The following is a 15,332-nucleotide window of genomic DNA, read 5'->3' as shown; positions in this document are numbered from 1 at the left end:
TAAACAAATCGATGTTACCAACTTTTAGAGAAGTGATGAAATAATTTTAGACCTGCGCACGCAGGAAAGGAGACTACGGTCTATGAAGACGCCTCTCGAGTGGCTATGAAGGTGTGCGAACTATGGTGACGCGCTTCTCTTCCATTATGAATGTGACTAAATAGATTTAGCGGTACCACAGGAAGTACTAAAACTTACGGAAAATCTAATACTACTAATAGGCCAAAAGTAGGGTTTTATTGAAGTACAAGACTCAAACAATTTTAAAGGAAAATTTTAAATTATGCGATATTTTTGCGTGTAAGTGCATGGAGGAGCATAAGGTTCCCCCAATGAGAAGTATTTTGAGAAACAATCTGACGAAAAGAAAGATGATGGCTGCTGGATTGAACCCTAAAGAAACTCGACAACTTAGGAAAAAAGGGAATCGTAGGCGAGCGTTGAGTCATCATCGTCAATTCTTGCACGGGAAAATAGTATCAAAAGTTTTCTTCATCAATTCATCCGAAGAAAATTAAAATGGCGAGAAATTAGCCGATTTGTATCTCTACTTTCCTCATGAAATAAACATTAAGGACTATCAAATTGGAACTTCTTCGGGGAAAATGCGTCTGCCAACTTGTGATAGAGGTATATGCCAGAACCAAGCAACAACAATGATCGTTCCCGCAACTTTAGCTGATGCAAAAGTCATAACTTCGTAAGATATATCAAAGCTAGTGTACCGGAATTACTTACGTAGACAGAAAGAGATGCTAATTACTGTGAATAAGAAAAGAGAGGTGTCATCAAAGGGTCTCATTTTATTGGAATGAAAGACTATACTCTTGTCTGATGAAAAAAGGGAAGAGGACTTATCAATACCAGTTTAAAGGGGAATGTGTGGTGTTAGTTGAAGATACAGGGTCCCACTTTTGGAGGTTTGCCTCCCCCGTCGGAGGATTAGCAAAAGTTATAAAATCTGCGATTATCGATTCCTTTTCGAGTGAAAATTAGATACACAGAATTAAAAAGGATTTGATTATGATGGTACCAAGCGAATACCGCCCAAAAAGGAGGCATCATCCCTTTGCAATAAGCATAATTCAGACATCCCTTGCAGTGTGGGTAGACTCTTCTCGGGATTCCCACCGGGTTAATTTTTCCATAATGGCCAACATTTCAAGCTCCGACTGGGGGCTCATCCTAAGAGATAAATTTTGTTGAACCCCAAAAAGAGTTTACCCACATCATTCGCCGGGAAAGCATCTAATCGTATTTCATCCCTTACAGTGATCTATTTGCTTATTGCACTATGTTGAATTGGATTTGCGACATAAACGTTGGGAGGGTAATCTAGGGACCCAATATGCGTTTCCGCAAGGATGCGTTTGGCGACCAATCCGAGATATTTTTTAATTTGCTGGATTTTAATATCGACGTAAAGTACTACCCGCTGATGATATATTGTAGAGAGACTCCGGTTCCTTCGGCTATATCCGAGCTTAGCGCTGTGGAATTTAAAAATCTTTTGATGAAAGTTCAAATATAAATTTCAATATTCCTTTTATTATACATACGGACGAGAGATTCGCGAAAGAATTTACCAAAACTTTGTTGACAGCAGCAAAAGACAAGGAATGACAATAACATAAGAAATACAGACTGGAAAGCAGGTAATTGAATAATTCCTTCGTGATTGTTCCTCACTGGACGATGCTGATAAATCAAATATTAGTAAGACTAACGAAGAAAGAAACTGTCTTGGTGTGAATTTTTCTGCATCTGGGGCGTTCGAGAGGGGAGCGGGGAGGGTACGCCGGCAGCCTTCACCCTTATTCATCCATTTAGTCACAGCTGTCGGACAATACCGGAATAGAAGTGCATAACCTAAGTTCCCAAACCTTCATAGCCACTCGAGAGGCGTCTTCAAGACCGTAGTCTCCTTTCCTGCGTGCGCAGGTCTAAAATTATTTCATCACTTCTCTAAAAGTTGGTAACATCGATTTGTTTAACGCCGACGAGGCTCCAAAGAAGGGATAAGTCGTCTCACTACGCATCGTTTTTTACCGTCTACCATCTTCTGATTTATATTATGAAAGATAAACGACCTCCTAGCAGCATGCGCGGGATGAATTTTGCTGTGTTAGAGGCGTGGGAGGGGGAGAAGCGAGCGTGGAGGGGAAGGGATCGGCCTGCGGCTCTGGTATCCGCGACGCTGCGTGGGCGTTGGAATATTTTCTTCGCGGACGCGGACTCAAATTAGGCATTTTGTGGTTAAACGGTGGCAGATACGTCAAAATGCACGAAATTTTTGCCCTAAAAGGGCAGTTACTCGGCAAAATCTATAGGAAATGTCCATAAAATATTATATTTTTCGAATTTTGACCCTCCCCCCCTAAATTGCATTTGAGCGAGGGTCAGGGGTTCACGTACAGGTCTCAAATTTTTCAGGCTTTATTTTTGATCGGTCCCACAACTTTTTTTCATTGGGCCAGATGGATTTGAAAAAAATCGATTTTTGCGATCCGCCCTACCATACAACCATATTTAGATGGTATTTATGGAAAAAATTACATGATTTAAAAAAAATAGTGTGCTGCTTAAACTTCAAGTTTCTTGAGTTCATAATTACCATGAAATTAGCTCTTAGTCATGTCCCCTCTCAATAAACTCAAGCAAGCAAAGCCTTTCCATCACCCACTCCACTTATAAAAATATTCCCATCAAATTCTTAATTTACAACTAAAGATGATAGAGGTAATAATAGGGTTCAAACCTCTTGAAATATACACAGGTGAGGAAAGGTGCGAGATATGTCAAGTTGAATCAACTCCACGCTGGATTCTTTGTCAGGGTTCTCCCCTCCCTCCTCGGATTCACCATTCATGGTTGACAAACTGCCGTCCGTGCTGTGCCCTCCTGAGCCCTCTCCTTCAGACGACACACCATTACATACAACACTCCCATTGCACACATTCTCAGCAGCTTTCAATCTTTCTTGAGCTCTGAATAAAGACACAAAGGTAATCATAAAACATAAATGGATTAAAAAACTACAAACCCCTTGAAAGAAATAAAAAAAATATCTGAGCACGATGCCAAGTTTTATACTAAAATGGATGATTTTCAATTATTCTTTAGTCTAAAACAAATTAAAATGAGGGTTCTTGTATTTATTAAAAATTTTCTGAAACTAACAGACTCCCTTAATCCAGGAAAGGGCATGGGGGATGTATATCACCCAATGGTTCTTCTGTATTTAATAAGAATAATCATTAGTGTCAATTTAATTTGGTGGAGCTATGTGAGGAATTCCATACCCTCAAGAATAGCTGATTTGTTTCCCCTTCCAAACAACCAACAGTAAGTACCCTTACAATTTCTTTAAGACATCCCAAAATATGGCATTCATATCAATGAATAAAAAATTAAAATGATCCAAAAAGTTAAAACAATAATAATTAACCAATTATACCATGTAGAGTGAGGAAGGGTATTCCAGAATCTAAGACCCTTAATAAATCAACAACAGTAAAGTTATATCCAAAGGTTACACCTTGCAATCATACAAAAAATCAATGCAATATTGTAGAGGCACAAAATGCAACAAACAATTGAAATAACCATTGACAACACCATCATATATGCCTTCGTTTAAACCCTGGCATTGAAGCTCATGTTACTCACTAACTTATGAAAGAGAAAAGTAGCATCAACTATGCAGAAAACAGGGGAATTACACATACTTAAATAAGTAAGATAATAAAAAAAATGACCTCCATCTACTTTTTTGACAAAGTTTGGAATTGAAAATCTAAAAGGGAAGATTTTTATAGTGGAAATGAATATTCATTTAAAATGAGGCAAAGGTAAATAGCCAGGTAAAAAGCCAAATTAGGATTCAGGAAGAAAGTAAACCTGTTTTCAAACTGAAATAACTAAAGAAAAGAGCATGAAAATGACTAATATATTATTGGCAAGCATTATTCTTGCTTTCAACGACACAGAAATAATTCCCAATGACAAAAAAACAAAGATTGTGCATGGTTATTTTCCAGAACAAAACATAATAAAATTTAATCCATACCTGCTAACGCAAATTTCATACAATTCAGGGGTAATGTTCAGATCATTGCTGATGGAAAGACGCCACACTTTCCCACGCACACTGGGAGGAATCCCTTGCCACCATAACTCCCTGGCTTTCCGAGAGTTTTTCCTGAAAATAATTTTTAAGATTAATCATTGACAAATTTTGCAGAGCGGCTAAAGACTACACATAATGTCAATAGCTGATATGCTTTCCGTTAAAGATAAAATTTTGGTGAGAGCTAACAATATCCATAATTACAGCATAATATTAACCCATTATCAGTGATTTATTATGCCATCAGGGTAAATAACTGCACATAATTCTTTTATTCAAAATATATAACTGGAAATGCTTCTAATGAGCTAGTGGTGTAGCTAGAGGGGGGTCCAGGGGGTCCACCCCCCCCCCCCCCTCAAATATAAAAAAAGCAATTATTTTCCTTCATTAAAGAAAACAAAATATTGAAAAATCTTGAATTTACAAAAGATTTCTTTGACAAATGATGTTTTTTTGCTTATGAAAAGTGTTAAAATAAGTTTAAAACCCTCTACTTAGCATCCTGTTTTCCAAAAATTTCCCCTCATTATGAACCGCCCCTGAACGAAATTCCTGGCTACGCCACTGTAATGAGCAATGGGTTAGAGGAGTAACAGAGAATCAAAATGAATTTTTTAAAGTGATTTTGTAATGTATTAAGAATTTTATTCTACACAATTCAAGTTCTAAAGCTGGAAATTATCATGCCAAAGATCCACAGAGAAAAAATCATTCGCCTTGACTGGGATTCGAACCCTGATCCCCCACAATTTCCGGTCAAGTGCTTTAGCCAGTGAAACTACAGAGGCGTCATTCGTCCCTGTTGATATTTTTGGACACTACCGGACAAGGTGTAGCTGGACTGCTGAGCATATGATCCCACAAGCAGTCCAAATTGTGCGCGCAGAGCGCCACAGCCGGAGAGCAGGCCCGGACATAGAACACATAGAGGTGTTCGCTCTTGACTAGTTTCAAGTATACCGGGTAGTATAATACAGAAGTATCACCTATTCTAATCAAAATCACTCACATTGTGTCCCACTTTGGCAGTACCTCCGAGTTCCACACTCGCACTGCATGAGCCAACTGCTCCTCCAACTTGAGTTGCTGCTGAAGTTGTTTCTTCCGTTTCTTTGCCTCTTTCAGATCTGGAAACAAAAAATTACTTTCATTTCAATTTGAAACCTACAATCATACTGCAGTAATTAGGTCCATTGGTGGATTTCTCATATTCTAATTCATCGTTGAAAAAATTGGGTTGTGTTAATGATAGGATCCCAATGACAGCAGTTTCATTACTTTTCGAAAAAATTGACTCCCAAAACTGCAACAGAAAGAGTTAACTTTTTGAATAATTAAATTTGCAATACATAGTTAATTATGATGATATGAAAGTCTACCGGGAGATGTACATCCATTTTTCAAATTCTGCTTTAAACGTAACCATATTGAAAGTAGCATTATTGCTAATAATCCCAAATGCACATATATAAGAATTAACTCTTATACTTTAACCAATATTCTGCTTTGGAGTGAAAATTGAGATAATGTTAACATACTGACTGAACTACATATTATGTACATGCGATGAAAAATAATGAGCATGTAATTTCGTAACTGATACCACTTGTTTTATATCAGGACACGTGTGGCACACAGCAACTAATCAAAGTAACAATAACTAAGCATTGAGAATACCCAAAGGGGTTGCATTAAAGGATTGGAAGAAAAACTTGAATAGAATAGAAAGAGCATATTGTTTGCTTGTCATATACATATCATTTGTGTGTGTTCCTCGGTATTATTTTGATGTAAAGTTAAGCACCATTTAATCATCTGATCCCAAGTCACTATGACCCACAATAGTTTCAACAAAAGCAATATGTATGTACCTTTCTTCCTCGCTGCTTCCAGCATGGATTGGTACTCCAGTCGGTGCCTCTCCTCCTCCTCGGCAGACTTGGCTGGGAGGTTAGCCGGCCTATTCTCCAGAATGAGCGCCGTGGTGCTGTTCGTGATGGTTACAGGCTTGCCTCCCCAGTCCAAACCATTAGGGAGTATGTGTCCATTGGTAAGTGCTGCTTCTAACTTCTGCATGTTGATTGATCGTCCTTTATTGCAGCCGTTGGATGTTTTGTGACTCGAGTCCAAACTTGCAGATTTTGCCTGTAACATGAGAAAATACACATTTTCCAATTAGTATAGCCATCACATACAAATTTAAAGTATATTTTTTTAGTAAAGTGAACCATGTATGTACAGGTTAAACAGAAATACAAATTTGACGTTTTGCAATGCAATCTCACAATCATCAATGCAAATAATTAGCAAAATAGGAAAGTGACTCAGATTTTACTGCTTGTTCAACATCCAACAACAAAATTCTAACATGAGTAGTAATGCTGATAATATCTTACATTAAGCACCTAGAAAGGTATTTTCATTGGTAAAAAGCAATATTTTTCCATTAAATGTATTTATTTTCAATTTCTGTTAACATTGGTCCATTAGAATTTAAGTAAAACACTCATATTCTGCAAAGAACCATTTGTCTCCCAATGATTCCCAAGAAAAGTATGGTTGAATAAGTGATACATCAAACTTCAAAAGTCAAAATAAAGGAAAATTCATGTATAACAAACTAAAAGCCTGATTAGATCAAGATAAGGATGCTTCAATTTTCAAATGAAAGTCATATGATGGAGGACCACTATCATTCACTAAATTAAAGCACATAAAAATGTGACCATGTGATGATATGGATCTCAATGATCTCCGTTAAAAACTTTACACTTCATTTATTTGTTTTAATGTGAGGACAGAGGGAAAACATCAATAAAATGAAAAGTAGATATGCCCAAAGTATGCCTGAGTCCAAATCCCAAGCATAGAAACATCACAGGCCTAACAATGCAAAATGCACTATTTTATATCAGAGAAATTATAGGTTTATTAATGGTATACCTAATGTTCTTTAGATTAAATAATTTAAGATAAACTTCAGATTAAATAATAAAAGGCTGAAGAATGAAAAGATAGCTACCTGCTGAAATTCCTCAGCAATGATAGCAGGATCTCTTGCCACAGGGTTTTGCCTTGGAGGAACTTTACCAAATAGCTTCCAGCCAGGGGCACTCCCTTCTGGGATGTGACAACCATTGCTATCCTGATAACCATCTTTGGACAGCTTCCACGCAAACAGGTTCCTACAAGAAAATCATAATTACAAAACATTAAATTAATTAGCCCATAAATAAATAAATAAAACAAATTAATTAGCCCCATTTTCAAAACGAAGATGATTTCAACTGACAGTCAATGGCACACATCAGCCACAATAATAGAACATTGGGGCTATTCAATGAAGTATGGATTAAATTTCATACACACGCATTTTCACACTATTTAATCAAAACCCAAACCAATTTCAAATCTAGAGGTGGGAAGCTCATTGGTGTGTAGAAAAAGACAAGCTATTCCTTACAGATTCCAAGCACTTATTAATTAATGCATGCCAAAATCTATTTAATATAGCCCCTAGGCATATTTTCACCAGTATTCTTAAATAAATGTAGCCACTTGGTAGCTTTATGGGCAATAGCCTACTGCAACCATTTCTGCACATCAAACAAAACCATCGATAACCGATCACCAGTGCATAGATACAGTACATAAATATGTGCAATTTACTTTGCTTCTTCTAAAAATATTAGCTTCAAATTGAGGACAACTATCATTTAATTTCAATAATTCGGCTTAATAAATATAAAGCCAAGTTTAAGTCCTTTGGTTTGCATAAATTCGTCAATCCCTTACTACTTAATAACCCCACCAGTTGAAGAGAATAAATTATGGTAGAAAATTTGATCGCACTAACTAGGGGCGTATCCAGCATTTTCTTCTGAGGGGGGAGGGGTGCAATGGTCTGCCAGGTAAACGATCTTCTCATACTTGAGATTAAAAACAAGATACAACAATCACTGTACAAAATATTCTCTTTATTTTAACATGAAAGTTATAAATATGAAAATAAATGATTGAGACTCCGTAATACACTAAACACAATGAACGTAATGATAACTGTTTAAAAATTTGTCCATTTATTAAGCGCCTGAGGGGGCACGTGCCCCCCCCCCCCCTAAATCTGCCTAAGGCCCTTTTAATGGCCAGAATTTGATGAAAGTAAGTAGTTTACATTTGGACATGGATATTTTAGCAAAATAAAATTAGCACAAAAAATAGCTTATTCGTTGAAGATGTTTCATCTACAGAAGCGAAATCAGTTCATAGCGATAGATGGAAATCGTGTTGTTTCTGAAGACGTAGTAAACCAAATAAAATTATCATAGTAAAATGTTTTAAACTGAGTTCTGAAAAACTCAAAGAGTGTTAAACGTGAGTATTCCAATAACCAAAATAAAATACTTGGTGCAATGACACAAAATGTGCATAAATAAGAATGATTTCTGAACCATAATACATACAACCGAAAATATGCAATGGACGTAAGGAGATAACTTAAAAATTGCAGCTCTTCAGTTTAAAACCAGTGCAAAACCAGATAAATGGCCAACAACATCAGATGGAGATAAAAACCTACTCCACGACAACATCCAGTAATTTTTTTAAAAACAGAGTAAAAATATGCCATAAAATTTACGCATCTGGAAAGGTCATAGAGATTTTTCGAAATAAATTAAAAACCTCTGCAGCGTTTCGCCAGAAACACGTGTTATCGTACGAGTTATCCGGGAGGAGGGGAAAATAATTTTTAAAAAGCAGCGAGGGGGCGACCCTTGATATCTCATTCAATTGCCACGCATATTAAGTTGGAGAACTTGGATTCGCTTGGATATCTCATTCAACTTGCTCCTCATATTAACTTGGAGAGAGCGAGGCGCACAGAACATAACTCTCGGCGGGTAATGAGGGACGCTTCGAAGGGTCATAAACCCCCCCGAGCAACTACTTCAAGCTGAGGGTTCAATTACCGTAATCTGACGAGCGATTGGTGCGTGATCTCTGAAAGCGAATCTCTTTCTCGACTCAAAGAGTGCGGGTGAGCGTGCCTGCGTGACTAATGCTCTTGCTCCCGCATCAGGGCCGGCTGGAGCCCCTGAAACACTCGCAACGTCTGGCCCTCGTTGAAAAATTCAGAGCTCCAGTCACGGAGAAGTAGAGAGAGAGAACAGAGAAGGAGTGAGGTCCTGAGAAGCGAGGGCGATGGAGTGGATGCGAACGAAGACCCCTTACACCAGGGCAATCTCAGAGAAAAACCGAGAGAGTTCCCTCGGATGATGTCATCATGTCTGGAGGATGCAGTTTGGCTAACGTCTTTAAGAAATAAAATAATCATTTAAGTATCATACTAGAGTAACTTTAGCATCGGCGAGTAGGATTAGGTAGTTCTCCTGGATTCTCCTTCCAGACACTTGGAAAATATTTCATATAATAAGGGTGTTTGAAAAAGAACTCCCAAGTTCTACTGTGTCCTAGAAGCTGTACAGAGTGGCATGCAGTATTATTGCTTGTGGTTTTTGTATCATCAACTCTCCCAGTTTAAAGGTATTCTCTTTCATGATATATACTCATTGATGCATGTATTAATTCAGAAAATCGGGAAGAATTAAGTCTTAAGGAAATAAAAAAATAATTTCGGTATCATACTAGAGTATCTTTGGCCGTAGCGAGTAGGATTAGGGAATTCTCCTATTCTCCTCCCAGATTCTCTAAATATATTCAGAAAACAATAAATACAAAGAATCGAGAAGGAGACTCCATCAACGCCATTTTTACACGAGACATTCAACTCTAAGACGGGATTATAGCACTTTCAGCTTATCAATTTTTCTGATTATTAGGGGAACTTTCGAAATAAATAACACTTTTGATATACATAATTCATTAATAAGGTATTTTCAAAGTGTTTTGGTATAGCTAATAAAATAATTGTAGTCAATTCAGTATTTATTTTAGCCTGACGGTGGAATATTTTTCACTTTGACACACGTCTTTTACCCGCTTTCACGTTAATAATTACGGAACATTTTCACCTGTTTAGCACAACTGATAAATGGAAACATCCACTTTTAAAGAGCATATGACACACTACCTTTGCTCGGCGACGAAATTTATGCAAGAATGTCACGCGAGTTCTACAGGTAAGAATTTTAGGGTTCTTCTTCCTTCGCAAATATTCGCGTGCTTTTCAGAGAGGGGAGAGAGACGTGGGGGTTGTAGGAGGGGGGAGAGGAGACGCCATGACGTGAGTGCCCCCCCACTTCATCTCCTCCAAGCACTCACGGACGAAAACAAAGGGGAAAATGAGGGGGGGAGGCGAGGCTAAAGGTAGATGGGGAGTGGAGGGATTAGCGATGCTGCTGCCGGCCGGATTGAAAAACGAGAACGTCGCATGTGGGAGATGAGAGGAGAAGGAGGAGGGGAAAGGTTCCGCGCAAAGAAATGGAATGTTTTCGCTTTTATTTTGACGACGAAAACTTTTATAGGCGCACCAAATACTCTTAATGCAAGGTAAAATAATGCAAAACTAACGATACGCTACTCCGTGGTCGATTCAGAAGAAAAATAACTCCAAAATTCAAAGTTAAATTGTAAAAAAAATGAAATTTTTTCATGATGACAATTTCTTATCTTTCACAGCTGGATAAATGATTTTCGCATACATTGCCAAAAGAAAAACGACTTCGCCAAGGCCCAACATGTTACCGCTAAAATTAATCTAACTAAATGCAAAGAAACTCGTTAGCTAGCTTGAGCGATTCCTGTGTCCTTTGACTTATCTCGTACCGTTTTACGTGGATTTTTCACAATGTTTAGAAACCCAAACAGGAGAAACGAGTCGAAGAAACACGCGAAAATGGTAATTAATCTATCTTATAAGGATTGGTGCGTACACCTACAGATACATTAGGAATCATATACTTATGTTGCATACATAATCACGATGATTCACAATAAGGATGAGTAAGAGAATACGAAAGCGTGAAAAGATCAACTGATAAGTGAATTGATTGGAGATCTGCGTCAAACCAATCTCATAACTGCCGACCAGTGCGGATGATGATGATGAATCAAAATGCAATCCCTCACTACGAGGAAGAAATATTTAATTTATCACCGTATCACCGATACAGAAAATCGCAACTGATTCAGCGTTGCAAAGGCAACAATGAATCACTTCTCGGGAAATGATGAAGGGTAGGGCTCGCTGATAAGCTTAAGCGCGGTTGACAGGGGAGGGGTGTTTGGAGGATCATGGGCGAGGGATAGGGATGGCTGCGGGATTTCATGCGAAGCCGCAGTCACGTCAAAAGGTAAGCGAGCGTTCGCGGAATCAGACGCGTCGCCGATGCTGGGAGCGTTTGAATTTTCACTCGCGGCAGAGACAGACGTTCTCCCAAATATGCAAACGCGACAGTGGGATTTTCAGATCCCTCCAACTCAAAGACACACACAAATGTCGCGTTGGAGATCCTGTTGAACGGGATTTATGGTCGCTGCTGTGTACATGGGCCAGGGAGAGTCCCAATCGTTCATCACACACCTTCGCACCGATCCACCACCGCAGCGAGGTAAACGTTACCAAGAAGAATACCTAAATAGTATTTAATGGATGGATTCAACCGTAATATACTCTCATAAAAAAGAGCTCTAAACTTTGCACAACAGGAGAAGAAACACCAGAGATTTTTTCTATAAAACTTCCTACCAGAAGGTGTATGCGTTTTGCCAATTTCTGAAGCATAACGTACATTAAAAGAACGCACCAAATTTATCAATAATAGCTCCATTTGCGTGTATGAATATTATAGCATAAGAATATAATACTTTTGGATCAATATTTTAAAGATCCAAAATTGCGGCTTGACCAGCTTTTATTTCGATTTTCCTCCACCGTGCGCCGCGCAGGGTGCTCTCTGCAACGAAGGATGAAAGACGACAACCAACGCAACACGTAGGCGTTCAATAGGGTTCTCGATGTTTTCAAAACCCAACACATATATGTGAAATAAAAAATATTTATGGAAAAAACTGCTTCTAACCACCGCGTTTTCACGGAGACAGTGTCAAACCAGGACTCATCGGTCCCATGACGAATGAAAGAAGAAAATTATAAGTAAAATGAATTTAAGACATGATTCAAATTATCTGCTGTATCGCCTCTTCCAAAATCGATTAATAAAAGGGTGGTTTAACATACCTACAGATTATTAAGGTTATTTTCCGGAATTTTTATGCCATTAAGGCATACAGAAGGCGTCAATTCTTTTTTCATTTTTTTATGCTCACTTGCGCGCGGACAGTAAGAAAAACGGCCGACTTAGATTGACTTTCATTGCATAGAATGGTAAAGTAAAAAGAGACAAGCTGGATTTTTTCGGGACGAAGAGGGATTAGTCTGGAGGAGGAAGTTGAATACTTCCATATCTGATTCCCACGGAATGAAGATGTTATAATTAAACCACGTAAAATTCGTTTGAGCGAAATTTTTAGGACAGCAGGCGGGATGAAAGAAAATACTAACTTATAAATAAAGTACGACAATATATTGGAGATGGAGTGGGGATAGATTGAATTCGATTAAAAATTTCAACTCAAGAGTTTACCCTTTGAGAGTTTTAATATAAATACGTTGCAATGGCTTCCAGGAAAAATGCCTTCTATAAAAATAATAGTACACACAACTTACTATCCACGAAAAGCAAGTTGATAATATAATGAATACCGGCTGTCGAGGTAAAATACATTATCTTTCATACAGATGCGCGAGAGATTACGTCAGTGAGTCATTATTGGAGATGGAAACACCAGTTACAAAAGACTTCAGATATAATTCAAATATTGAATGATATGCAGACGGAGACGATTAATATAAACCATGTGACGGCATGAAGGATGTGGTTGAACGTTTTTCAAATGGTACGTTTCTAATCCGTAAAACAATGAGAGAATTAAATGTTTTTTTTATGGAGGAAATACTCGAGGCGGACTAATCCGTATCTAACTCTGTTTTCAATCAACCTAATCCGATCATGGGCGTCCTCACGTAGGTTCCACCTTTGATCCGGCACGTGGTTTGAGCAGGTGGAAGGGTGGAAAACGTCCCGTCAAAGCGAAGTTTGTGCTTTCCAGTGCTTTCACAGCAAGAGATCCGGCAGAACTCGGGGAAGAGCAGGGAAGGTCGCAAGGAAAGAACGCCTCCACGACCCATTTAGGCAGGCACACTCGGAAATCCACGCATGCATCGGAGCACCTAAAAGCCTCAAACAATCGCAAGGAGTGTGCGCATCTAATGCCGCCATTCAAGAGCGTTTCCGCCCGGATTTCATTTCCGCAGTTGTGCTGAAAGGCGCGACGGATCAATCGGCGAGGCTTTTGATGTCCGTCACACGGCATCCACGCGATATTGCCGCACAGCTCTCGGGTGAGGTCACAAGGTCGGCTCCCATGGCTTCGCACTCCCTCTCTCGCACTCACCACAATCGGGAAATATATATATATTTCCTCGGGTCCCTTTGTGAGCACCATTCTTCGGCAGGGATCAATACGATGGCAGAGGAAAGAGCTCTTCTTTTCAACATCACGGTTGCTCCAAAAGCCATTCGATGTAGGGAATCAAGTCATTGCGAAAAGAGAAGACCTTTCCCTAAGCACTAAATCAGAGGCATGGATCAGCATGGATGCTGTTATCACAGCGCCCCCGGGCGAGTTTACAAAGCGAACAATTATAAGAGTGGAAGGTCCCTACTCGCTGGAATGAGGAAAACTTTTAGCAATGGAGGTAACTGCTTTGGAGTTATTGTAGTACTTACTTTCCATCTCCTTGCACTTGCAATTGTGTTTTTTTAACCTCACATTTTTTGTTTTAAATATAAAATATCATTTGCTGTGTCCATTTAAAATTACTTGTAAATTTATGTCGATTTTGCTCCCTCTAGAAAATATCTGTTGTTTGCGCTGCTGGAGTTACTGAATACGTCATTATAATGCGAAAATCTGAAACTAAATTTCACATTATTGAACCAGGCAGCCTGGCGGATAAAACGTTCGGCCGAACGGTTTCAGATCTCTCAAGGAAACCATTGCCCCCACAAAAATATTCCGCCTTGAGATGTGACCCCCGGCTTCCTTACCCCGAATTAGTTTTATCCAAAAGCGAGCGGTTTAGTCTGGAGTCATACCTAAACTCGACAATCCACACTCGTTGTCTGAAGTGCCCACATTTGAGTGAATGATTGCAATTAATGTACCGGCATTGTTTGTTTTACATGGAGCACAGTACAACAGCTCTCCCATTGCCACTTTCTTTAGTTTGGAACATGTTCTATTTCCCTTTCTTCTACCCACCAAACTTGTCATCATCTTCTCCTTTCTCCGCTTCCATCCATCCTTCCCTCAATCACGTTTTCCAGCCACTCCAAAATTCTCCATTCTCTCTCATTGTCCTCTCCTCGTCTTTTCTCGCGATTTCTTATCCTCGCCTACCACGTCAAGCATTTTTCCACTCCTTGTCCGCTTCGTCCAAAAACTTAGTACATGCCACGTTTTTTTTTCAAATTTTCTACAATTTTTTTCGTACCGGCGCTAATAAAAAAATATGCTCTTCAGTGCCACGCCGAACTACACTACCTCAGGTCGTCTATTCACAGCCATGGTGAGCTGGTGAGAAGAAAACCCAAATACACCACGAATATCCCGCATTCACTTTTTCAGCGGACGATTCTTGTTTTCCGAGCACTGCAAGGATGAAACAAAAGAGTTCTTGAGAGAAAAGAACGCCATTGCCACAGGGTCTCGTAGTCGTCACGCGAAAGATTGTTGTCCCTGAGACAAAAATTTGTATATTTCACAAAGTTGTCTTCAAGAAAAACTGTCAAAAAAAAACGAGAAGAATGAAGCAAATGACGACATAGGGATAAATAGGTCGAAAACTAGAAATACAAACCACGGAGCGAGTTCGAGCCTTGAATGATCTGAATGGAAGTCAAACGAAAAGCAAAAGCCACAGAAATATACACGCCATTGATCACAAGGCGTTACACCACCCAACGTACGACGTCAATACGACTAGAATGATTGATAAAACGTTTCATCTAAGCGGATCTCGGCCCCATTTTCTTGTCACCCAGATTATCTCCTCATTCTATGGCGCTCCTTTCTGGGGCTAACGATGATTCCGTAATCTCTGTAAAAAAAAAAG

At 39.0% G+C, this 15,332-nt stretch overlaps 1 protein-coding gene across 1 annotated transcript in view; it reads right to left on the bottom strand.

Annotated features, from left to right (window-relative positions):
- LOC124154621 (TBC1 domain family member 12-like) overlaps window positions 1–15,332 on the bottom strand; it is a 214,680-nt gene that overhangs the window by 12,284 nt on the left and 187,064 nt on the right. Inside the window, exons 2-6 of the mRNA XM_046528460.1 lie at window positions 7,155–7,317; window positions 6,004–6,277; window positions 5,142–5,259; window positions 4,070–4,201; window positions 2,759–2,987 (exon numbers count right to left, since the gene is read on the bottom strand). Coding sequence (XP_046384416.1) covers window positions 2,759–2,987; window positions 4,070–4,201; window positions 5,142–5,259; window positions 6,004–6,277; window positions 7,155–7,317 — 916 coding nt within the window. The remainder of the gene's footprint in view (window positions 1–2,758; window positions 2,988–4,069; window positions 4,202–5,141; window positions 5,260–6,003; window positions 6,278–7,154; window positions 7,318–15,332) is intronic.

This window comes from Ischnura elegans, chromosome 2 (genome assembly GCF_921293095.1).
Source record: "Ischnura elegans chromosome 2, ioIscEleg1.1, whole genome shotgun sequence".
NCBI classification, from domain to species: Eukaryota; Metazoa; Arthropoda; class Insecta; order Odonata; family Coenagrionidae; genus Ischnura; species Ischnura elegans.
This window is presented reverse-complemented; position numbering and strand designations above follow the sequence as displayed.